Source organism: Boleophthalmus pectinirostris, unplaced genomic scaffold, assembly GCF_026225935.1.
Source record: "Boleophthalmus pectinirostris isolate CB_2022bp ecotype Guang Dong unplaced genomic scaffold, ASM2622593v1 HiC_scaffold_5, whole genome shotgun sequence".
In the NCBI taxonomy this organism is placed as follows: Eukaryota; Metazoa; Chordata; class Actinopteri; order Gobiiformes; family Gobiidae; genus Boleophthalmus; species Boleophthalmus pectinirostris.
Genome location: NW_026571404.1, coordinates 2,418,703 through 2,445,643, shown reverse-complemented (window position 1 = coordinate 2,445,643; position 26,941 = coordinate 2,418,703). Strand labels below are relative to the sequence as shown.

Sequence of the window (26,941 nt, the reverse complement as noted above, 5' to 3'; positions counted from 1 at the left end):
GAAAACGTCACTGTCTGTGCTGCACGAGTCTGTGATATTGTCAGACACTCAAACAGTTTATCTCCGTGTGATAAAATAAGTTACTGTATTTTCCGGACTATTGGGTGCACCCTTAAAGGTTGTATAGAGGATTTTCCAAGGAAGGAGAAATCCAGCGACTGTTTGTCCTTTTTCAAATGTTGCTCCTGCGTGAAACCACCTCCCCTCCCCCACAGCTCCTACGTAGAAACACCTCCTCCCTCCTCCTCCTTACGCCACAAACAGGTTTGTTTACAGCCGCTGCACATGACTTGTAAACAACTAACTACAGTGTTGGTTAGACAAGATGGAGAAGTGAGGAGCAGGGAGAAGAGCGAAACGGGGAGCGGGGAGAGGAGCAGTAAGGGGTGCAGGGAAGATTCCGTGAAAATGAACGAGCTACAACACGCAGCAGCAAGGTGGACTCTTTCTTTGCCTTGAAAATGACGTTTTCAGACATAGGATATCACATTCGTGTCCTGAAAAACGTTTGTGTAGCTCTTGGAAATAAAGTACGTTTTCATAATAAGCAGAAGTTTCCTGTCCAGGAGTAATTTGTGGACCAGTGGTTCAGTCTTTAGACCCTTCGTCTGCTTCAGTCGCGCCATCGCTGGAATGAATCTTCAAGAATCACCTTAGTTTGGCTTCGCTGCTTTTCCCCTTGTCTTCTTCTTTCAGCGACCTCAAAAACGGACTTTCTTTTGCGGCGAACTGCTCCTGGATTCTTGTCGCCATCGCAACAAACTTTGTGCGAACTGCGAGGAAGATATAGGTCAAAAAAAGCCGCTAAGAACTGTTGCGTTGGTGGAGTAAACAGCGTCTGTGCGTCTTGCGTCTGTGGACTGTGTGACAGTCGTACGTAAACCACGTACCGGCGGCGCAGGCAAGTCAGTTACACTAGAAACGTAGGGGAGTTTGATTGACAGCCTGTCAGCTCACAGATAACGAGGCAGTGTCGTTATCTATTGGCAAATGTTTAGCCCCACCACGTCCAGAGTTGATGAATTTTTATTCTCTTTTTTTTTGGTCATCATAATTACAAGGCGACTGCATCTATAATCTATCACTGACAATTTGAAACAAAAAAAAAATCCTCCATACAACCTTTAAGCCTCCAACCCCGTCAAAACACGACCCACAGTCTACAACACGTTACAGTTTTAAAGCCACTTGCCCAACAGCGAGACGAACTGACTCGTTCTTGAAGACGTGGACACCTGCGGTTTATATTCAGGTGCGGCTGATATATGTACAGTTTAAAAAATGTTGTCAAAATTTTGTTGATATTCAGGTTCACATTCACGTTCATACGCTGTTAAAACCGCGTTACAGCGAGGGACGACTGGATTGAATTTTAGACTCCGAAAACGCACACTCCAACTTTCCACGTAAAATAATTCAAACACGTTTTCTCAGAGCTGAAAGTAGAAAGTCCAGCCGCTTCTTTCTCTCGTTACCGGGCCGGGCTAATCAGGCCGCGGTTTTACAGTGAAACGAGCAGCGTCGGGGAGTAACAGATTACATGTACCAGAGTTATGTAATCAGAGTACAAATGATGAGTAACTGTATTCAGTTACAGTTACTGTTTCAGTGAGTGGTAATTGGATTACAGTTACTTTGTTGAAATAAATGGATTAAACAGAGGGATTTAACTGTTTTCACATTTGGGGCTAAATCCCTTTTTTTTTTTCTCTGTAATTCCACACTCATTGCCAGACAGGTCTAAAACCAGGACTAAACCAGGACTAAACCAGGTCTAAACCAGGACTAAACCAGGATTAAACAAGGACTAAACCAGGTCTAAACCAGGACTAAACCAGGACTAAACCAGGTCTAAACCAGGTCTAAACCAGGACTAAACCAGGACTAAACCAGGACTAAACCAGGTCTAAAACAGGACTAAACCAGGACTAAACAAGGACTAAACAAGGTCTAAACCAGGACTAAACCAGGTCTAAACCAGGACTAAACCAGGACTAAACCAGGACTAAACCAGAACTAAATCAGGACTAAACCAGGAATAAACCAGGACTAAATGAGGACTAAACCAGGTCTCAAACAGGATTTAACAGGACTAAATCATGCTGCACGGACTGTGTCTCCTCGTCTTCTATCAATAATATTTTTAAAGACTCTCCCTTTTCATTTTCTTATAAAAACATCTTACGTGAAGATCTTTTGTCTTTCATCTTTGTTTCTCTACAGCAAATCAAGTAATCCAAAGTATTCAGATTACATTACTCACCTTAAGTAACTTAACGGATTACTTTACAAACTACATTTTGGGGCATGTAATCTGTAATCTGTAGGGGATTACGTTTTAAAAGTAAATTTCCCAACACTGGAAACGAGTAAACGCAGAAACCCGACCCCGCTGGCACCGTTTCCCGCACCGGAACCGGAGACGCCCGTTTCGTCTCACCCGGCTGCGCTCAACAATCGCCACGTGCAAGAATAAAAAAATAAAAAAAAACGCCTTACACGTTTGAAATATTCTCTGTTATTTTACCTTTCACCAAACGGCGCCCGGTGAGAGAAAATAATCCCGAGGTAATATTATCTTTGCTATGCTTCGCTTTGACACTCTGTAAATATAGAGCTCGGTGGAGGCCGGGGCGTCGGGTTCCACTCCGGCCTGGGAAACGGGCCTCACTCCGGGAAGGAATTTCTTATCAAAATCGTGCGTTTCAATCCGATCTTTTCATTTCGAATCACTTTTTAGACACATTCAAAAGCGTTTATTTCGGGGTTTTTTCAGCGTCACCGGGCAGATCTTTTGTGCGTCCTGAACTCACTGTACTTACTGTAGAGTTAATCCAGAGGTAATGAATCCCGAGCTGCCGACTCAAACTAATTCAAGTGCCGAGGAATTCCTTGGAAGCGTCTGTCCGTGATATATTATAACGTGAAGGGAAACCAGCCCGCTCTGATTTCACGGAAACACACGGCCTCTGTGTGTGTGTGTGTGTGTGTGTGTGTGTGTGTGTGAGACCCGGGAGCAGTTTAAACGAGCTCTGGTCCCGGACGGGCGGATTCTGGAGCTTTTTTTACGATCTCGGCTTCCAAAAGTCTAAATGTTGTTGTTTTTTTTTTGGACCCGCAAATCTTTATTTACTCTGCGTCGTTCATTCAGTCCAGACGGAACGGGATTGTTTATGGTTTATGACAAAACCAGATTTAAACCAGGACTGAATCAAACTAAAACAGGTCGAAATCAGGTCTAAACCAAGACTAAACCAGAATTAAAATAGGTCTAAACCAGGATTAAAACTAGGTCTAAACCAGGACTAAATCAGGTCTGAACCAGATCTAAACCATGATTAAACCAGGACTAAACCAGGATTAAAATAGGTCTAAACCAGGACTAAATCAGGTCTAAACCAGGAATAAACCAGGATTAAAACAGGTCTAAACCAGATCTAAACCAGATCAGAACATGATTAAACCAGGACTGAAACTGGTCTAAACCAGGACTAAATCAGGTCTGAACCAGATCAAAACCATGATTAAACCAGGACTAAATCAGATTTAAACCAGGACTAAAATAGGTCTAAACCAGGACTAAATCAGGTCTAAACCAGATCTAAACTGGATCTAAACCAGGAATAAACCAGGATTAAAATAGGTCTAAACCAGGACTAAACCAGTTCTAAACCAGGTCTAAAACAGGACTAAACCAGATCTAAACCAGGACTAAAACTAGGTCTAAACCAGAACTAAATCAGGTCTGAACCAGATCAAAACCACAATTAAACCAGTACTAAACCAGATCTAAATAGGGTCTAAACCAGGACTAAACCAGGTGTAAGCAGGAATTGTAGTCACAGCTGCCCTGGGACAGACAGATGGCTGCGCACTACCAACACACACACAGACAGACACACACACACACACACACACACAGCACTTTCACACTTGGCAGCGTGGGTGAAGTGTCTTGCATAAGGGCACGACGACACTGGCCCCCACAGTGGCACCTGATATTCCCCCGAGGATCTGACCTGACGGGTCTGAGATCTGATGAGCTGTACTTTTTTTCTTTTATTATGTAATGAAGTAAAAGTTTTTTCTCAGTCCAAACTGTAAAAGAAACTGTTCGGGTCAAAATGAGACGGTTGTTTCTGTGTCCCTGAACCACGAAGTCCTAATGAGTCATAATTCAGACGCTCAGAACAGTTCAGGAGAGTTCGTTAAACCTCCTGAAAATACACAAAGCAACAGTGGATCCTGGAAGTAAAATCCATTCATATTTTTACTGATACTGTGATTTTATAATGTTGTACTTAAAAAGTGACCAGACTGAAGTTGCAGTGAGCGTTCGTGAAGTTGCAGTGAACGTTTGTGAAGTTGCAGTGAACGTTTGTGAAGTTGCAGTGAACGTTTCGTGAAGTTGCAGTGAGCGTTTGTGAAGTTGCAGTGAGCGTTCGTGAAGTTGCAGTGAACGTTCGTGAAGTTGCAGTGAAGCGTTCGTGAAGTTGCAGTGAACGTTCGTGAAGCTGCAGTGAGCGTTTGTGAAGTTGCAGTGAATGTTTGTGAAGTTGCAGTGCAGTGAACGTTCGTGAAGTTGCAGTGAGCGTTCGTGAAGTTGCAGTGAACGTTTGTGAAGTTGCAGTGAACGTTCGTGAAGTTGCAGTGAAGCAGTTCGTGAAGTTGCAGTGAACGTTTGTGAAGTTGCAGTGAGTTCGTGAAGTGCAGTGAACGTTCGTGAAGTTGCAGTGAGCGTTTGTGAAGCTGCAGTGAGCGTTCGTGAAGTTGCAGTGAGCGTTTGTGAAGTTGCAGTGAACGTTTTGTGAAGTTCGTGAAGTTGCAGTGAACGTTTGTGAAGTTGCAGTGAACGTTCGTGAAGTTGCAGTGAACATTGTGAAGTTGCAGTGAAGAACGTTCGTGAAGTGCAGTGAGCGTTTGTGAAGTTGCAGTGAACGTTTGCGTGAAGTTGCAGTGAAGTTGCACGTTGTGAAGTTGCAGTGAACGTGAAGCTGCAGTGAAGTTGCAGTTTGTGAAGTTGTGAAGTGAACGTGAAGTTGCAGTGAACGTTCGTGAAGTTGCAGTGAACATTGTGAAGTTGCAGTGAACGTTCGTGAAGTTGCAGTGAACGTTCGTGAAGTTGCAGTGAACGTTCGTGAAGTTGCAGTGAACATTTGTGAAGTTGCAGTGAGCGTTTGTGAAGCTGCAGTGTAGGGCTGGGCATCATTAAGAAGTTGCCGATACGATACATACCTCGATACAGTGCACTTTCGATTCGATATGACATATTTCAAATCGATTCGATACAGTTCAATAAAAAATTAAGTCTAAATCCTGTCTGTGATACTAAAGTCTTTGTTAAATCACTTCTTCTTGTGCAAAGTTCATATGAAACACAAACATTTTAATCATCAAAACAGTGAAAATGTCAAATGTGTCACATAAATGAGTTTCCTTTCACTCCACAAGCCACAAAACTGTAGCTCTGTAACAAAATAATTTAATAAAACACACGTAAAAATACTCTTGCTGATGTATCGATACAGTAGCCCACAATATCGATACTGTATCATCACATTAAACGATACGATATATTGATATTCTGATATTTTTGCACACCCCTACTGTAGTGCGCGTTCGTGGCTCGGCGCGCTTCCCTTTGAACAGCTCTGTTTACTCTGGGGCAGATCCGTTACAGTCAAATACATCGTCTGACCTCTGCATAGCGCCGGCTCCGTTTCACCTCCTGCCACGGATCCCTCAGCCGGAGTGTGAAGCGAGCGCGTTACTGGGCATGTTAATTAGACGACAGGCCCCTATGCATCACCACGGTAACCACGGCAACATTTACCACGAGGCGGGTCCGGGCTGATTTACGGGACTGACCCAAAGGCTTTAAGTGGATTACATGCGGGGTCCCGGCGGGAGGTCTGGGAAAGAACACGGTCTGATCCGCTGTCGCCACGGACGTCAGGACCACAAAGACACAGATCACACCAGAGCAACGACAACGACGACGACGAGGAGGATTTATTAAAGGGTTATTAAAAGAAAAAGAAAGAAAAAGAAAGTTTCAAAATGATGACGCGATGAAGCTGAAATTCATGTTTTTAGAGGGAGAAAATTGAGAAACTAAAGAATCAAAAATCAAATGTTCATTGATACTGAAACTAGTGTAAAAACAGGACTAAACCAGGTCTAAACCAGGACTAAACCAGGACTGAAACGGGTCTAAACCAGGACTAAACTAGGACTAAACCAGGACTAAAGTAGGACTAAACCAGGATTAAATCAGGACTAAACCAGGACTAAACTAGAACTAAACCAGGGCTAAACCAGGACTAAACTAGGACTAAACCAGATCTAAACTAGGACTAAACCAGGATTAAATCAGGACTAAACCAGATCTAAACTAGGACTAAATCAGGACTAAACCAGGACTAAACTAGAACTAAACCAGGGCTAAACCAGGACAAAACTAGGACTAAACCAGATCTAAACTAGGACTAAATCAGGACTAAACCAGGACTAAACTAGAAATAAACCAGGGCTAAACCAGGACTACACTAGGACTAAACCAGATCTAAACTAGGACTAAACTAGGATTAAATCAGGACTAAACCAGATCTAAACTAGGACTAAATCAGGACTAAACCAGGACTAAACTAGAACTAAACCAGGACTAAACTAGGACTAAACCAGATCTAAACTAGGATTAAATCAGGACTAAACCAGGACTAAAGTAGGACTAAACCAGGACTAAACTAGGACTAAACCAGATCTAAACTAGGACTAAACCAGGACTAAACCAGGACTAAACCAGATCTAATCCAGGTCTAATCAGAGAATTTCTTTATTTCATGACATTAGTTTTGTCGTTATTATCAAAAATTAGAGTAAAGAAACTAAATCCTCATTTTTTTGCAGAAAGTAGAGAAAATAGTTTTAGTTTTAGAATTATGACACGAGTGGAAGAACAGGAATTTTCTGAAAATAAAGATAAAAAAAAAAAAAAAACTCAAACATGCAGGAATCCCTCACATTACAATTTACAACGAGCAAAATGCGTCTTGCTCAAGGGCAAAAACACAAACGTAGGAGCCGCTCTTGGGGTCAGAAGAAGTTCACCGTGTTCTTTCTGCGTCTGTGTCGGCGTTTTTATCGTTTGAGGATCAGGAAGTGCACCATGCTAGTTGTCGTTGGCGTTGGCGTTACCGTGACGACAGAACTCGCCTCTGGAAGTCGTGAAAGTCTCTGTGGTGAATGAAACATTTCAAATAAACGAGTTCGACGAGTTCTTCATGTTTTTAAGAGGAGCTGGTAGAGAGACCTTAATGGAATGAAGGAAAACTATTTTAACAACAAGAGATTAAAGTTAAATTAACAAAATGTGTTTCTCTTTCTACAGTGTTTGATTTATTCATTCACCCCAACTGAAAATAAAATGAAATAAAATACAATAGAATAAAATAAATTTAAAATATAAAATACAATAAAATACAATTAAAAAATTTAAATTAAATTAAATTAAATAGAAATAAAAAAACTAAAATGAAATAAAATAAATAGAATTTAAAATTAAAAGAAATGAAATGAAATGAAATACAACAGAATAAAATAGAATAAAAACAAGATTAAATTAAATTAAATAAATTGAAATAGAATAAAATAAAACACAATAAAAATGAAATAATATGAAGTTAAACAAAATAGAATAAACAACTGAAAATAAAATAAAATTAAATTAAATTAAATAGATTTTTTTTTAAATAAAATAAAATGAAAAGAAATAAAATACAACAAAAAATTAAAAAACAAAATAAAATGAATTAAATACAACAAAATTTAATGAAATTAAATTAAATACAATAAAATACAATAAAATTAGGTGAAAGAAATTAAATGAAATTGTGGTGGAGGGTACGTTAGATATTTTTCTCCATGGACATGTTATTGCTTTGTCTGGAATGTTCCACAGTATGGCATTAAATGGTATTTCTGTCTTCATGGAGACCAAACCAGGCACAGTTACAGGTCAGATCTGCGGAGAGGCAACCCCCGCTCACAGTCAGAATGTTTGTTTTTCGAGGTATTTTTGAGCTTTAAAACCACCTGTAACTGAATAAACGTAAAGTGGAGCTGTTTAATGTCACACTGTGGAACATTCTAGGCAGAAAATGGAAAGTGACATAGTACGGCTTTAGATGAGTTGTAATAATGCGTTGTAAAAACATGTCCTTCATTGTTCTGGTAAAATAACAGCGTGATAAGATCGAGCGGCGGCGGAGCGTGGAGCAGGTGAGGCCGTTTCAACACGAAGCTGACATGTAAACACACAAGCCCCGCCCACCCGCCACCACCGCGCAGCATGTGCCCGAACCTGTTACACAACAACAACGGGCACCACCTGGACCCCTACACTGTGCCACACACACACACACACACGCACACACGCACACACACACACACACACACGCACACACACACACACGCACACACACACGCACACACACACATACGCACGCACGCACACACACACACACAGACACACGCACACACACAGACACACACACGCACACACACACACACACACACACGCACACACACACACACACACACACACACAGACCACTATTTACACTGCCCTCCAATAAAACACAGGCCGAAAACTGGCACCAGGAAAAGTTTCGATGTACAGTGTGTACAAAATATTAGACAGAAGTGTGACGTCATTCACAGTGTTCCAGCCGAGTGAAGCTCAATGACGTTAGCAGTTATAGGAGAGAATTTGGAGTCTAATATCAAAGCATTGTGACACAGGCTGAAGCTATAGTGAGTGTTTGTAGTGAGCATTTGTGAAGCTGTAGTGAACGTTTGTAGTGAACGTTTGTAGTGAACGTTTGTAGTGAACGTTTGTAGTGAACTTTTCTGAAGCTGTAGTGAACATTTGTAGTGAACGTTTGTAGTGAACGTTTGTAGTGAACGTTTGTAGTGAGCGTTTGTGAAGCTGTAGTGAACGTTTGTAGTGAACGTTTGTAGTGAACGTTTGTAGTGAACGTTTGTAGTGAGCATTTGTAGTGAACTTTTCTGAAGCTGTAGTGAACATTTGTAGTGAACGTTTGTAGTGAACTTTTCTGAAGTTTGTAGTGAACGTTTGTAGTGAACATTTGTAGTGAACGTTTGTAGTGAACTGTTTGTGAAGCGTTTGTAGTGAACGTTTTGTAGTGAACGTTTGTAGTGAACGTTTGTAGTGAACGTTTGTGAAGCTGTAGTGAACGTTTCTAGTGAACATTTGTAGTGAATGTTTGTAGTGAACGTTTCTGAAGCTTGTAGTGAGTGTTTGTAGTGAGCGTTTGTAGTGAGCGTTTTGAAGTGAGTTTGCATTTGTGAAGCGCGGTGAGCGTTTGTGTAACTTTGGAAATGTGAAATGTGGGATAACGGCCGTTTGTGTGACTTTGATGCTGGACTGAACCAGGACTAAACAGTTTTTAGTCCTGGTCTCAGTCCTGGTCTCAGTCCTGGTCTCGGTCCTGGTCTGGTCTTGGTCTTGGTCTGGTCCCGGCCTCAGTCCTGGTCTCAGTCTGATCTGGCCGATAGCTGATATGTTTCCAGGTGCCTCTATCGGCCGATAATATTGGCCAACCGATATATCGGTCGGGCTCTAGTTGTTACCGCCTCAGAAACAGACCTGGAGTTGTGTTTTGTTTCTTTTACACGTCCAGATTATTAATTGTGAAGGTGGATGGAGTTTAAAAACACAGTGGAGCTCTTTGTGTATTTGCACACGAGGCCTAAATATAAAACAAAACACAACTCCAGGTTTGTTTTTGTGGAGGTAACGACATTAGAAAATAGATTTAAAACCACATTTCCGTCGGTAAACAGCTCGGCTCCTGACGACACTTTTACGGGCCCCAAAAAAAACTCCGTACGACCTTGGCCCCCGAGACTCAAATCTGCTGTTAATGTTTCCCATAAACCACAATGTAAAGCTGTCACATTCTCCAGCCTCACTCAGAGTACTCTGTGTACTCTCTTTACTCTGTGTACTCTCTTTACTCTGTGTACTCTCTTTACTCTGTGTACTCTCTTTACTCTGTGTACTCTCTTTACTCTGTTTACTCTCTTTACTCTGTGTACTCTGTGTACTCTCTTTACTCTGTGTACTCTCTTTACTCTGTTTACTCTCTTTACTCTGTGTACTCTGTGTACTCTGTGTACTCTCTTTACTCTGTGTACTCTCTTTACTCTGTTACTCTTTACTCTCTTTACTCTGTGTTACTCTCTTTACTCTGTGTACTCTCTTTACTCTGTGTACTCTTCTTTACTCTGTGTACTCTCTGTTTACTCTTGTTACTCTGTGTTACTCTTTACTCTCTTTACTCTGTGTACTCTCTTTACTCTGTTCTCTTTACTCTGTTTACTCTCTTTACTCTGTGTACTCTCTTTACTCTGTGTACTCTGTGTACTCTCTTTACTCTGCTCTCTTTACTCTGTGTACTCTCTTTACTCTGTGTACTCTCTTTACTCTGTGTACTCTCTTTACTCTGTGTACTCTCTTTACTCTGTGTACTCTGTGTACTCTCTTTACTCTCTTTACTCTGTGTACTCTGTGTACTCTACTCTGTGTACTTTACTCTGTGTACTCTCTTTACTCTCTTTACTCTCTTTACTACTCTGTTTACTCTCTTTACTCTGTACTCTGTACTCTCTTTACTCTGTGTACTCTCTTTACTCTGTGTACTCTCTTTACTCTGTGTACTCTGTTACTCTGTTTACTCTCTTTACTCTGTACTCTGTACTCTACTTGTACTCTCTTTACTCTGTGTACTCTCTTTACTCTGTGTACTCTGTTACTCTCTTTACTCTGTGTACTCTCTTTACTCTGTGTACTCTCTTTACTCTGTGTACTCTCTTTACTCTGTTTACTCTCTTTACTCTCAAAGTTTGTCTGTGACCTAAAAGTCGATTAAAACGACTTGTGCTGGATTAGATTTAAGACTCATCCTTTTTTACTTCAAACAACTGAAAGTAACTAAGTAACTTTTACTCAAATTACACGTTAAATGAAGTACTTTTTTACTTTTACTCAAGTAGATTTTTTGATGTTTACTTTTACTTTTACTCGAATAGATTTTTAGATTTTTACTTTAACTTGAGTAGATTTTTAGACGGTTACTTGTACTCAAGTTGATTTTTACTTTTACTCGAGTAGATTTTTAGATTTTTACTTTTACTCAAGTACATTTTTAGATGGTTACTTTTACTCAAGTAGATTTTTAGATGGTTACTTTTACTTGAGTAGATTTTTAGATGGTTATTTTTACTTATACTCAAGTAGATTTTTAGATGGTTACTTTTACTTATACTCAAGTAGATTTTTAGATGGTTACTTTTACTTATACTCTGATCTATTTTTAAATGTTTGTTTTTACTCAAATAGGAATTACGCAAAATGAAGATACTTTTACTTCATTACAGTTTTTCAGTCCTTTTTCCTCCTCTCCTTGTGACATCACGAGGTGGAACAGAGTGTTTTCAGTCTGAGAGAAAAACTCTAAAGTCTAAATGTGCAGGTTTTGTGAGTTAAACGTGTGAACGAAACAAAAACAAAAACAAAACACGACTCCAGTTTGTGACGAGGAAACGACGTCAGAACGAGAGAAAATCTTGTAAACTGATCCTTTGTTTTGAATTCTTCTTCGTTTTTCGTGTTCGTCTTTGTTTTTTTATTTTCCAAAACGACTTTCCATGACACACTTATTATCCAATCAAATTCCTTCCAGCGCCGTCCTGAGAACTTTCCAGATTTTCCAAACTTTACTTTTACTCGAGTAGATTTTTAGATGGGTACTTTTACTTTTACTCGAGTAGATTTTTTGATATAGTTATTTTTACTCGAGTAGATTTTTAGATATAGTTACTTTTACTTGAGTAGATTTGTAGAAGGTTACTTTTACTCGAGTAGATTTTTAGATGTTACTTTTACTTGAGTAGATTTGTAGAAGGTTACTTTTACTCGAGTAGATTTTTAGGTGGTTACTTTTACTCGAGTAGATTTTTAGATGGGTACTTTTACTTTTACTCGAGTATATTTTTTTGATATCGTTACTTTTACTTGAGTAGATTTTTAGATGGTTACTTTTACTTGAGTAGATTTGTAGAAGGTTACTTTTACTCGAGTAGATTTTGAGATGGTTACTTTTACTTGAGTAGATTTGTATATGGTTACTTTTACTCGAGTAGATTTTTAAATGGTTACTTTTATTTGAGTAGATTTGTATATGGTTACTTTTACTCGAGTAGATTTTTAAATGGTTACTTTTACTTTTACTCGAGTAGATTTTTAGATTTTTACTTGTAGATTTTAAGATGGTTACTTTTACTTTTACTCAAGTAGATTTTAAGATTTTTACTTTTACTTGAGTAGATTTGTAGATTTTTACTTTTACTTGAGTAGATTTTTAGATTTTTACTTTTACTCAAGTACATTTTTAGATGTTTACTTTAACAGTTACTTGAGTACATTTTTGGCTGATCCTTTGTTTTGAATTCTTCCTCGTCTTTCGCGTTCGTCGTTGTTCTTTTGTCTTTCCATGACACACTTATTATCCAATCAAATTCCTTCCAGCTCCGTCCCGGCGGGACGAGGGCGCGCGTGCCACGGCCGGGCGCCCGTTCGAGGTCGAGGTCGTGACTTCTTCTTCTGATTCTTCTTCTTCTGCTCTTGTCTCCCTCAGGAGGTTTGTTCTTCGCCGAACCCATGAGGAACAACAAGTACGTGACCATGATGGACCCGTTCCAGATCAAGTACGGGAAGGTGCCCACGGCGGCGCTCTCCCTCGCCTCGCTCATCTCCGAGATCATGTGGGTGACCGGGACCCTCATCGGACTAGGTAAGAAGAATCTGACCCCCCTCCCCCCACGTGTTGACCCCGCTGACCCCCGCCGCCCCCCCCTCGCCCTCGCCGTCGTATCCTGTGGCGACCCTGGCACAGACGCAGCTGTCCAGGCGATGCCAGGTGAACGCTGAAACATAAACCCCCGACTAATGAACAGTCTGATGGAAATAACTGCTGCGGATTACACACATGTACACACACACACACACACACACATACACACACACACACACACACACACATACACACACACACACACATACACACACACACACACATACACACACACATACACACACACACATACACACACACACATACACACACACACACACATACACACACACACACACACACACATACACACACACACACACACACACACATACACACACACACACACACACACATACACACACACACACACACATACACACACACACACACACACACACACACACACACACACACATACACACACACACACACACACAGAGAGAGACGCACACACACACATACACACACACACACACACACACACATACACACACACACACACACACACACACACACACACACACACACACATACACACACACATACACACACACATACACATACACACACACACATACACACACATACACACACACACACACACACACAGAGACGCATACACATACACACACACACACACACACACACACACATACACACACACACACACACACACATACACACACACATACACACACACACATACACACACATACACACACACACACATACACACATCTACACACACACACACATACACACATACACACACACACACACACAGATGCAGGGCAGAAGGATTTGTCTGGGCTTAAAGCTGCACTGTGGAGCTTTTCTGGTGCAACACTGGAAAAATATCTAGTCAAATTAAAATGAGTTTAGACCTGGTTTAGTCCTGGATTAGTCCTGGTTTAGACCTGGTTTAGACCTGGTTCAGTCCTGGTTTAGTCTGGTTTAGACCTGGTTTAGTCTTGGTTCAGTTCTGGTTCAGTTCTGGTTTAGTCCTTTATGAATTATTATTTACTTCTGAAGTAATAAATCATAAATAAAAAACTCATTACAGTTTTGAAGTCACTCGCCCAACAGTGTCCACAACAAATCATGAAAATATCGTTTTGTGGATTTCGTCTTTTTTTTTTTTTTCTTTGAAGTTTCATCAGTGTGTTTTTTTGGGGGGGGTTTTTTGCGTTTTTTTTTTTATTACTGCCCCAAATTTCTGCACAATGTTAAATAATGAATAAATAAAACCATATAAATAAATAAATAAATAAATAAAAATGTCGTTAATTCTGATGATGAAAACACGATGACGATTAAAACAAAAGTCGACTCGTTGAGGCCCTTTTCGCCCTCAGCAGCACCAAGACTCTCGCCGCGTGTTCTGGTGTCGTCCGGTCTGTGATGAACGCTGCTGCTGTCGTCGTGTCCTCGGGCAAGACACTTAACCCCCCTCGCCCCAGCAGAACGTGTGAGTGAACGGATATAAAAGCACTTTGAGCCTCGAAGGTGAAAAAGCACTTAAATAAAAAATGTGCCCGTTTCCCAGCGTGTGACGAAGGCCGAGATCTAAAGTTTAAAGCTTTATCAGTATTATGGAACATTTCACACAAAGACATAATATTCTGTACGTTTTATATAAATAACTCAAAGTAACTCGTGACCCGCTTAAAGACCCTGAACACGATTTTTTCCACAGAATATTTGAGTAAATTTTGACTTGTATAAGCAGCTCTGGAGGTCTGCACGTGTCTGCTGTCAGAGAATCAGGAAGGACACGTTAGCATGCTAGTTGCTGTTACATGGAAGATAATTAGTAACTTTCCCACCCCATACAGATTGAACCAGGACTGATCCAGGTCTGGGACCAGACCGGGACCAGACGGAGACTGAGACCAGACTGGGACCAGAGTGGGACTGAGAGCGAGACCAGACTGAGACCAGACCGGGACCAGACCAAGACTGAGACCAGAGCGGGACCAGAGCGGGACTGAGACCAAGATCAGACCAGACCGGTAACAGACAGGAACAGAGACCAGAGCAGACTGAGACCGAGAGACCAGAAGCAAGACTGGACCAGAGCGGGACCAGAGCGGGACTGAGACCGAGATCAGACCAAGACCAGACCGGTAACAGACCAGGAACAGACCGGGACCAGAGCAGGACTGAGACCGAGACCAGACCGAGACCAGACCAGGACCAAACTGGGACCAGAGTGGGACTGAGAGCGAGACCAGACTGAGACCAGACCGGGACCAGACCAAGACTGAGACCAGAGCGGGACCAGAGCGGGACTGAGACCGAGATCAGACCAAGACCAGACCGGTAACAGACCAGGAACAGACCGGGACCAGAGCAGGACTGAGACCGAGACCAGACCAGGAACAGACCGGGACCAGAGCAGGACCAGAGCAGGACTGAGACCGAGACCAAACAGAGATCAGAACAGGACCAGAGCGGGACCAGACCGGAGGTTTAGAGCCCACGACAGGGCCGGAGCTCAAAGCTGAGGCTCGGACCCTGCGGAGACTCGGAGTCAAAGCTCAGAGTCCACTCTGGTCCCACTCTGGTCCTAAACCTGGATTGTTCCTGGTTCAGTCTGTATGCGGTGCAAAAGTCCGGCATCGCAGTCACTGAAGTCACGTAAACGGGAATCCGTATTTTCCATTTTTCATTTAAACACAAAATAAAACTGAAAAAACGAATCATTACAGTTAAAAATGTCAGTGATAATCTCTACTCTGATTAGTTTTTCTCATTTTTAAGATGGTAAAAATCAGGTCCAGCAGCGTTTGAAATGTGGCCCAGTCCAAAGCACGAATCTTCATCTTTGCAGTAGTTGTCGCAGCACCTCGTGACGGCGTGTGTGTGTGTGTGTGTGTGTGTGTGTGTGTGTGTGTGTGTGTGTGTGTGTGTGTGTGTGCGTGTGTGTGTACAGTACAAACACCGGGTCCTATCAGTTTCCAGGCGTCTGGAGGCCGCTCTTATCCTCCATCTCCTGCAGACGTGCGCCGCTTTGTGAATAATGAGAGAGGGACGGAGCGGCGAGACGTGATACTGTCTGTACGCTCACGACACACAACCTGAGAATGTCAACAACACAGAGAGCGACACAACGGCGCAAAACACTGAGTACGTGTGTGTGTGTGTGTGTGTGTGTGTGTGTGTGTGTGTGAGGAGGAGGGGGGGGGCTCGTGATTCTTTTCATAACATAACACTGGATTATACGGAGTCATTCCACGTCAAATCTCTGAAAGCCGCCACTCGAACATCTCAGGTTTGACTGAAACAATTCAAGGAGGGAATGTCAGCTCCCAACTCTTCATAGTTTTGTCCATTCCATTCCATTCCATTTTCTTCCGCTTATCCGGAGCCGGGTCGCGGAGGCAGCAGTCTAAGCAGGGACTCCCAGACCTCCCTTTCCACACACACTTCCTCCACCCAAGGCTTCATAGTTTTGTCATTCAAACATATTTTGTCAACTCCCCCTCGACCGGTGTTGAGAGTAACGCGTTATAAAAGTAAAATATTACCGTATTTTCCAGATTATAAATTGCACCAGACTATAAGGCTCCGTTCAGACTGCAGGCCTTAACGCTCAATTTGGATTTTTTTGTGTGAAATCCGATGTTTTTTCGAGGTCGTTCACATTTCCAGTTAAATGTGACTTGTATGTGTCTCCAGTGTGAACATTAAACGGCCCAAAAGTGTCCCACATGTGACACTGGAGACACGACGACGTCAACCGCAGCGAGCGTCTCTGCTATGAATAGACGTGTGAATGATGAAATTTGCGCATATAATTAATTACCGCGGCGCGCAGTATTTACGGCTAAAGGCTAATAGCGATTGTTTATTTACTAGCTAGGAGTTATGAGTCGGTCGCGAACGAAGCGGCTCTTAGATCCGGCTCTTTGAAGCGAACGACGGGAGCCTGATCCTTATTGGGATTGGAGCCGTGTTTTCTCTTTCTCTCACTTTTTTTCTCTTCACGCCGCGTGCAGACTCGTGGTAGTTTGACAGCGGCAGCGGCTAAAAACGAAACTTTCAGAAATCTGCGTGTGCATAGGATAAAAAAAAAAACGTGCATAAATATATTCAGGATAAAATAAATAAACCAGGACTAATCTTGGGGTCAAGAGAGGGAGAGAGACAGAGACCGAGTCCTGACACTCAGTCCTGGTTAAGTTCTGGTTTAGTCCTGTTTTACACATAGTTTAGATCTGTTTTAGTCCTGGTTTAGTCCTTTTTCAGTCCTGGTTCAGTTCTGGTTTAGTCCTGCTTTAGTCCTATGACATATCATGTAAAGAGTCAGAATAACAATAAATGTTGCCTAAATAAACCCAGTTTAAAATCCACCAGAGCCAAACCTAAGTTTTTTTTTAATAATTCAAGATTTACAGTGAATTTTTACATCACTAAATATATCGGCGATTATATCGGCAGCTTCAACTCCCATTATATCGGTATCATATCGGCAACAACAAAATCCATATCGGTCGGGCTCTAATATCCAATATCCAAGTGTCCTGGGTCGCATTTGAAAAAAATCTGATCTGTGTGGTTCAGACTTTCATTAAAAGATCAGATACAGGAACAGAGAGGCCAAAAAAATCGGATTTGGGTCACTTCAGGTGCAGACTGAACATAGCCTTAGTTGCGTTTTATAAAATCAGACCAGGAACCGACATTTAATATTGAAAATCAAGTTGTACTAACAATAGAAGAGAGAACAACAGACTGTTAACGTCACTGTTACGACCCGAGTGGATCAAACATATTAACGAGGACACAGGAGCCGAAAAGGTTACAAAAGTAAAAGTTGTTTTTATTTTTAAGTTAATTTTAATTTACTTTAAAACGTTAAAATCCCTCCCGTGCCCAAAAACAAAGTAACAACTGAAAGGTGGACCTGGTGAGCGCCAAACAGAACAAAATGACACAGCACCGGACCAACCCTGTACAGCCGGTGCCGACAGATACGGTGCAGAAGTTCGGCCTCTTTGTTCGCTGTTTGTTCTTTGATGATTAGTGACAGTTATTTTATTTATTTATTTTTTGAGAGTAAAACTACAAAACTATTTAAGGTCGCTTCTTCAAATTTTCAAGGGTTAAAATTTGGCAAATGTGGACTTTTTTACACATGTGCTTTTGATTTATCACACATTTCTAGTAGTGAAATCGTGAATTTGTTGGCAATCCTTTTAACTTTGTCATAGTTTCCTTCTCATTTACCCTTTGGACGTTGTATTTGGAGAGATTCGTGCACATTTGCATAATACATGGTCCAAAAAAATTACTTTTTTTAGATAATCTAGATTTAGAACTCTGCATTTGGTTCCATCTCTGGTTAAAATAATATTAATTTTACGCAAATGCTCAAGAAAATCGCCCTATACTACAACATCGAACCAAATAAATAAGGCGTATTTAGATCATTTGTCATTTTATTCTGCAAACACAAACTGAAACTTGCGTAAAAGTATCTTAGAAAGTCCATCGAAAGTGACTTGAAAACGTAAAAGGCGTCACTTTCCAGGAAACTTCATGCAGCTTGAGCAACTTCTAAAACATCTTTCTCTTTCAAATTTCTTTCTAAATCATTTTCTAGAAGCTAAAACCTAATGCAGGCTTTTAATCGAGGTTATCTGAGACTTTATCTTTACCGGGCTTTGATGGAACACACTGTTACATAATCTGCATTTATTCTCAACCGTAAAACAAATGCTTCTCGTCGGTATAAACAGAAAATAAATTCTCTGTACAGGCTCGTCTGTGAGCTGATCCCGGGCCGAGCGGGGACATTTCCCAAACAAAGAGTGCATGTTATGTCTTAATCCCGCGCTTCATAATCACAGAGATTATGTGTAATGTATGCGCCGAGTCACGCTACAGAACACGCCTCACGTTCAGGCTCTGATCTACACGCAGATGTCCCCGTAACTCACCCACAACGCACCACAAAACACCACAAAGCACCACAAAACACCACAACGCACCACAAAGCACCACAACGCACCACAAAACACCACAAAGCACCACAAAACACCACAAAAGCACCACAAAGCACCACAAAGCACCACACCGACCCCTGCACCTCTGAACTGTGAGCTTTCTAATCTGTCAGTGCTGCAGTTAAGAGAATTTAAACGTTTAAAGAAGACATTTCGTGCTTGTGTAGGTGAGTTTTGAGCCCCGTGTCCCTGCAGATTTATCCAAAATATCCACTGATTTGTTCCAGTTTTATATTAAAAATGTCCATATTTTTGACCAATTTGATCCCTGACAACAGTAAAAAGAGGCATAAACTGGCATTTGTTTACAAAAGAACAGAAAAGCTGCTTAAAAAACGATCAAAACACGAAGAAAATGGGCCCAGTCAAGCAGAAGTAAACAACAAGGCCAAAAATTCAAGTTAATTCATCTGATATAAAAATGTATTGAACAGATACATATGTACTCTAGTTTATCAAACTGTTGACCTTTTTTCTGGACCATTTTTGGTTCTAAAGTTCCATATGTTTTAAACAGACCATGTATGAAACATGGAACAAAAATTATTTCCCAAATTTCAAAGACCCAAAAATCATGTAAATAAATGGTTTGTATTTCATCATATCTTGTGTTATTCCATCTTTGAACTGTTGATGAAGGGACATGATTTTTTTTTTTTTAAATGTATTTGAAATGAAAAAAATGTTCTTGGAAGGACTGACATATTTTATAGAAATAGTTTCCTTTCATTTTGAAGTAATATTAAAGTTTTCAGAAGAAAAAAGTGACAAATGATGTAAAATCCTGCACCTTCTACTTGTTTGTACAATTTTCCCTCCGTTACTTTTCCCTCCGTTACCATGAACTTTCTTAATAAAAAATCTCATGAGTCAAAAAGTCAGAGGTTTTTCAACCTAATCTTGTACCATATGGTAGAAAACTATATGAAGCAAATATTCAAACCAGTTTGTTAAGGATATGGAAGTGAGAACCAAGAGTTATCACTGTTTGGATTTATTGCCCAAAAAGTGCTGCATATTTCATTCCCTCCGTTACCGACATGAGTTTTTTAAATTTTTTGTCTTGAACTTGAAAGAATCTCACAGGTTTAACTTGACCCTGTTGGAGTGTAACTCTTTCCTACATTCTGATACTTTACTTATTTCAATAGTTCCTCTAGTTTCTGAATAAGAGACATTTGAATGTCAAAAATCTGACCCTGTTTCCCTCCGTTAACACTTGACCAAATGTAACTATACTGACTCATGTTCATCATGAATGGGGCGAATGCTGAACAGTTTTCCTTAATCACACGTTCGTTTCACAATTTTAATTTGTGTATTATAATTTGTCTAATTTAACTAAAATAAAACAAAAAAAAAGAAGTCACTGTAGTGTTCCGTGATGTTCTTCAGCTCAACAGTTCCAAACAGCTGTTCAGTCCCTCAGGGAAAACTTTGGCAGGTTGTGCTCTGCAAAAAAGCTTGGCCCAAAATTTAAGATAGAAGCACTTAAATCTATCAGAAAATGACTTAAAAGAAGAGAAACGATCTGTCCATGCAGCAAGATCATTTTACTTGACAAATTATTTTAAAAAAGTTTATGGATGCCAAGTTTTAGAAAAATATAGTTAAATATCGAGCAAATCTGTTTCACTGAATCTAAAAACAAGTGAAGTGTCGCAGGAGAAACTCTGTCGCTTCTTTTAAACATTTATTTTCTAAATTTAAGATTTTCTGACTAGTTGAGTCATGGGAGAAATAAATGTGACCGTTTTTAAGATGATACGACCAATTCAGAACGAGTGAGTGGATCATAAATCTGAAACCAAGATGAAGAACCTGATGTAAGTTTTAAAATCTTGGTCAGATCAGAGACATTTGCAGATTGTAAAAACGCTGCGGCTGAATCTATGGTTTTATCTCGTGCTCAGTGTCGGGAACTGCACCGGAAGTCGTCGTGCGCGTGTTTCCAAACGACTTCGGCTGAGCGTGAACGGAGCCTGTTCTGTGCAGAGACGGGAGCTGGTTGGTTTGAGCAGATCCTGTGTGACCTTGGTTCACACGAGACCTGAGCTCCACTTATCTCTGTCACACAACAGGCAACGTTTGACACAAACTCAAACTGACTCACCTTGTCTGTGTGTTACTGTTAAATATATTCCCTGACAGATTACAGATTACACACACCAACATGTAGTTTGTAACAGAATCCATTAAATTACTTTAGGTGAGTAATGTAATCTGAATACTTTGGATTACTTGATATTGTCGTGTTTTTTTAAAACGACATGAATGAAGTGACCACATCCTGAAAATTCATGTTTGTTTTCTTCAAAAGTCTCATGAACAGACTTTTGTTTTCTGTAGAGAAGCAAAGGTTTAGTCCTGGACTGATTTAGACCTGGTTTTAGTCCTAGTTTAGTCCTGGTTTAAGTCCTGGTTTAGTCCTGGTTTAGTCTTGTTTTTCATCCTGTTTTAGTCCTGGTTTAAGTTTCTGTTTAGTCTTTTTCCTTTATCCTGGTTTAGTCCTGGTTTAGTCCTGGTTTTGTCCTGTTTAGTCCTGGTTTAATTCTGTTTAGTCCTGTCCTTTTAGTCCTGGTTTTTCCTGTTTTAGTCCTGTTTAGTCCTGGTTTAATTCTGGTTTAGTCCTGGTTTAGTCCTGGTTTAACAGTTGAAGAGTTAAATAAAGTTGACAGGTGTAATAACGGTGTTAAATTTCCACTGTCAGATCATTTTTAAAGTGTCGTCTGGGGGAAGCGTCTCACAAAGTCCCTGGAGAACTTTCTGCACAAACACATAATATAAGAGTTTGTCTATGATTAGTTGTGTTGTCGGGCAGTTTAGCCGACGGTCCGGTCAGTCTGATCTGTGCTGGAGGACGAGGGCACCGACCATCAGTCCCACTGACCCCACTCATTCCTCTGTGGCTTTTTCAGCTGCTCAGGGCGTCACCGTCAGATAACACGAGTCACAACACGAGTCACAACACGGCAAACAGCTGCAGCCCTCCAACACATCTCCTCTTCATCAACCACACCTCCTCCTCAGATCTGGGGCCTCATTTATTTAAAAAAAAAACTGCGTAGCTGTTGTCGTAAGTTAGTGCGTACGTCCAATGGCCACGAGAGACGTGCACCGCGCAAACTTCAAATTTAGAAAAAACACAGCACCAACTGAACCTGCAATCTGTGCTTTATAGATCCACATTTATAGATCTCTACAGCTCCACCTCACCATAAAAGGTCAGACCACGCCCCCTCCACACCTCCACCTCACCATAAAAGGACAGACCACGCCCCCTCCACACCTCCACTTCATCATAGGAGCAGGTAAAGTGACTGGTGAATGAGATTTTCCTAAACATGAGGCAATAATCAGCGGGTTTGAGCGAGACACGCGGAACAGAGGGAGGGGGACGCTGTCCTTGCTGTTTCAAGAGTTTTATCGCTATATTTTTAAGGCTGCCTGTGATGTGTGTGTGGACTGGCCCTGTATATATATATATATATATATATATATATATATATATATATATATATATATATATATATATATATATATATATATATATATATATACATGTAGATACGTGCACTGAATGGTCAAATTATGAGCATGTGCGAGAGATTCAGATGCCCGTCCCTGGAGAGGGAAAGGAGTGAGGGATACGAGGAAACGTGGACACAGATTTAGCACAAAACACATCAGATACAGATCAGGCGCTGTTATTCTGCCAATAAAAGTCCACACCAAACATCCAAACTCTGCTCAGCTCTGTGAGTGTGGGTCTGGGTCTGGGTCTTGGGTCTGGGTCTTGGGTCTGGGTCTGGGTCTTGGGTCTGGGTCTTGGGTCTGGTCTTGGGTCTGGGTCTTGGGTCTGGGTCTTGGGTCTTGGGTCTGGTCTGGGTCTGGGTCTTGGGTCTTGGGTCTGGGTCTGGGTCTGGGTCTGGGTCTGGGTCTTGGGTCTGGGTCTTGGGTCTTGGGTCTTGGGTCTGGGTCTTGGGTCTGGGTCTTGGGTCTTGGGTCTGGGTCTTGGGTCTGTCTGGTCTTGGGTCTGGGTTGGGTCTGGGTCTTGGGTCTGGGTCTGGGTCTGGGTCTTGGGTCTGGGTCTGGGTCTGGGTCTGGGTCTTGGGTCTGGGTCTTGGGTCTGGGTCTGGGTCTGGGTCTTGGGTCTGGGTCTTGGGTCTGGGTCTTGGGTCTGGGTCTGGGTCTTGGGTCTGGGTCAGCACGGACATTATTCTGTTCTTCATACTGTCAGAGAGCAGCTCTCATTTGCCAGAGCTCCACATTACACAAAAATGTAGGTAATATTTGGAGTTGGAGTCAGGTTTGGACAGTCGTGCTCAGACTCGGGTCACTCAGGTCACTCTGGTGCTCGGTGCGTAAAGACTAAAGTAAAAGTGTTAAAGTTGTGTTCATTAAATCAAAGCCTGACTCCTGCTGTGTCCAGAGGAAGAGTTTTTGTCTCAGGTCCAGTCATTATTTCGTCCTCTGTGTTGGGTCACAGACTGTGTTCTATAAAAGTCTTTGGAGCGGAACTCATGGACGAGTTTCAAATGTGTAACACTGTGGAGAATAACAAGTGGAATAAACAGAAACAGCCCTTCTCCGTGTTTTGGTGACCTCTGCTTAAACGCACCGTGGATTTTCTGACGGTTTCTTGAGTAAACTCTTCCTCAGACTCAAACCTCAAACTTCACTCCCGCTCCTCGCTTTTCCCCTGTGTCTCCAGACAGTCTCCGAGCTGAAGTAGAGAGAAGCAAAGTGCGGCGACTAGGACGGGTTTCATAAATCTCGCGGTTGGCGTGAAGAGCGACTACACAACGATTTATGAGTGAGCGAGATTTATAAACGAAGCCCCAGATCAGATCAGATTTATAAATAGGTTTTACCGACGTGACACCTGAAAAATGGACAAAACAAGAGGGTTCGGTCAAGTGATAACGGAGGGAAACGGGCAGATTTTTGACATTTAAATGTCTCTTATTCAGAAACTAGAGGAACTATTGAAATAAGTAAAGTATCAGAATGTAGGAAAGAGTTACACTCCAACAGGGTCAAGTTAAACCTGTGATATTCTTTCAAGTTCAAGACAAAAAATTTAAAAACTCATGTCGGTAACGGAGGGAATGAAATATGCAGCACTTTTTGGGCAATAAGGTGTCAAAGCACTTCGCAACCTCCGATGCAGAGACGAGAACATCACGCCGGCTAGTATTAACATCAAGACCCTGATCCCAACCCACAATGCAAAACAAATCGTTAATAAGGCCAAAAAAGCACAATTAAATGAAAGGATTCGCATCACTATCAATAAACAGAAAAACATTGAACGAGAACTAATGGACGAAAGCAAGAAATACGGAGGCACAACGACAGGTCAGCAAACTTTTAGAAAAAACATACAAATTAGAATTTAAAACAACTAAGGACCGACACATCAGGAAGTTGAAATTACCAATAGAGACAAAACACCGTAAAATCGAAACCTCACGAACAAAAAATAAAGATAAAGAACCCAAGAAGTGAATAAATCCAAACAGTGATAACTCTTGGTTCTCACTTACATATCCTTAACAAACTGGTTTGAATATTTGCTTCATATAGTTTTCTACCATATGGTACAAGATTAGGTCGAAAAACCTCTGACTTTTTGAGTCATGAGATTTTTTATTAAGAAAGGTCATGGTAACGGAGGGAAAAGTAACGGAGGGAAAATTGTGCAAACAAGTAGAAGGTGCAGGATTTTACATCATTTGTCAGCGGCAGTAGTTCAGTTGGTAGAAGCATTCGCCCACTGATCTGAAGGTTGGTGGTTCAAATCCAGTTCTCGACATAAAACATCACAGGTTGAGTGGTCAGATCCACTGACCCACAGGTTGACCTGATGTGATTCCAGCTCCCACAGATGAATGCTGTCGTTGTGTCCTTGGGCAAGACACTTAACCCACCTTGCCCACAGTGTCTGTGTACACTGGTGTGTGAATGTGTGAGTGGTTCCTTGTTGTAAAGAGCTTTGAGCCTTGAAGGTGGAAAAGTGCTATAGAAAAATGTGACTGTTTACCATTTTTTTTTTCTTCTGAATACTTTAATATTACTTCAAAATTAAAGGAAACTATTTCTATAAAATATGTCAGTCAAAGCAAATTTTTATCATTTTAAATACTTTTTTTTTTTTTGAAAAATCCTGTCCCTTCATCAACAGTTCAAAGATGGAATAACACAAGATATGATGAAATACAAACATTTATTTACATGATTTTCAGGTCTTTGAAATTTGGGAAATAATTTTTGTTCCATGTTTCATACATGGTCTGTTTAAAACGGATGGAACTTTAGAACCAAAAATGGTACAGAAAAAAGGTCAACAGTTTGATAAACTAGAGTACATATGTATCTGTTCAATACATTTTTATATCAGATGAATTAACTTGAATTTTTGGCCTTGTTGTTTACTTCTGCTTGACCCAAGATCATTTTACACTCCACTGTTCTGATCTGTTCTAATGTCGTTTCCTCTTCACAAACAGACCTGGAGTTGTGTTTTGTTTCACTCAAACCTGTTTAACACTCAAACTCTGCACATTTAGGCTGAGTTCTTCTCTCAAAAACTCTGTCCCACCTTGTGTCAAGAAGGTCCTTGTCATGACAAGAAGTTCTTCAAGTGTGATTTTAAACTCCACACACCTTCACTAGAATCATTTGGATCGTTTCAGTTCTGAAATTGCCAAACTCTACTGAGCTGTAAACCTGAAAACACTTCAACGCTTCATGACATCACGAGGTGGGACAGAGCATTTTGAGGTTTGGAGATGCAGACAGAGTAAACAAAACACAACTCCAGCTCTGTTTTTGAGAAGGTAACAACATTAGAACACGACTTAAAGCTCACAAGAGTCAGTTTTATGTAATATTGGACCTTTAAGATCAACGGCGATCGAACTGAAGACTGACAGGACATTTCAGGAAAGAGAAAAAAACGATGGTGCGTCAAAATTTTGTCACCGCTGAAGTCGTTTGGCGTCTGCAGGTTGGATTTGTTGAGACGATTTATGGTTTACAAATAAATGACAAATGGAATCACACCCGGCTCGGCGCTCAGTGACGCTCGGCAGCCTCTCCGTCAGCGTCACCGCTTCCCGTCCGCTTTCTTCCCCGTGGTTTTTGCTGAGTCATGCTAATATGAATAAATATTTAAAGATAAGGCCGTGAACGTGGAGCCGCGGGTGATAGGTGGACTCTTTATTGATCCCCGGGGAAATTCAAACCGGCTGTTTATTTTACGTTTTACAATTTTAATAAAAGTGACTGTTTCGTTTTGAGACGCACTGAGTCATTCGTGGATCTGTTCAAATAACTGCAGGGTGTTTCTGTTTGTGTCTGACCTGAGTTGGCGTCGTGGACACTCGCTGGAGCTTCAGAGAGAAAATCCCTCCTGCCCAGAAAAGGATTTTTCCCGTGTTCAGCTGACAGGTCACCAGCAGTTTTCAAAAAGGTCGGATTTTGTAGCGATTTTGACCTATTTTTACCTCGTCGGGCTAAAGGCTGATCTGCAGGGGCGGCGCTATCATTAGGCGAAAGTAGGCGGCTGTTTGGGGCCCCCGAATCTTGAGGGGCCCCCAACCAATTCCCCTCAGTGACACAAACGACCGAGGCCTCAGAGCAATTTGATTTTCTCTCAATATGACATTAAATGAGAGTAGTTGACTTTTTAAACAAGAAAACACCATCAAAATTGCATCTGATTGTTAAATCTATTTTAACTGTCATAAACTGGCCATGTTTATCCAAAAGAAAATCAGAACAAACAGTATGAAATTTTGTAAATCTGTTAAAGGGCTGGAGCTCTGGAACAGCTGTACAGAAAATCTAAAATTGTGCACGAGTCTCTTTCACTTTACAAAGAAGTTTAAATGTTTAACTCTGGACAGAAACATGAAATATGAGACTTAGTTTGTGCTGTAGAACTTTGTTGTTCTGTTTCTGATTTGTTTGTTTCCTCTCGCT

At 41.2% G+C, this 26,941-nt stretch overlaps 1 protein-coding gene across 1 annotated transcript in view; it reads left to right on the top strand.

Moving 5' to 3' along the window:
• Positions 1-26,941, top strand: part of LOC110166987 (high-affinity choline transporter 1-like) — a 92,077-nt gene that overhangs the window by 34,553 nt on the left and 30,583 nt on the right. The window contains exon 4 of the mRNA XM_055162921.1: positions 12,723-12,878. Coding sequence (XP_055018896.1) covers positions 12,723-12,878 — 156 coding nt within the window. The remainder of the gene's footprint in view (positions 1-12,722; positions 12,879-26,941) is intronic.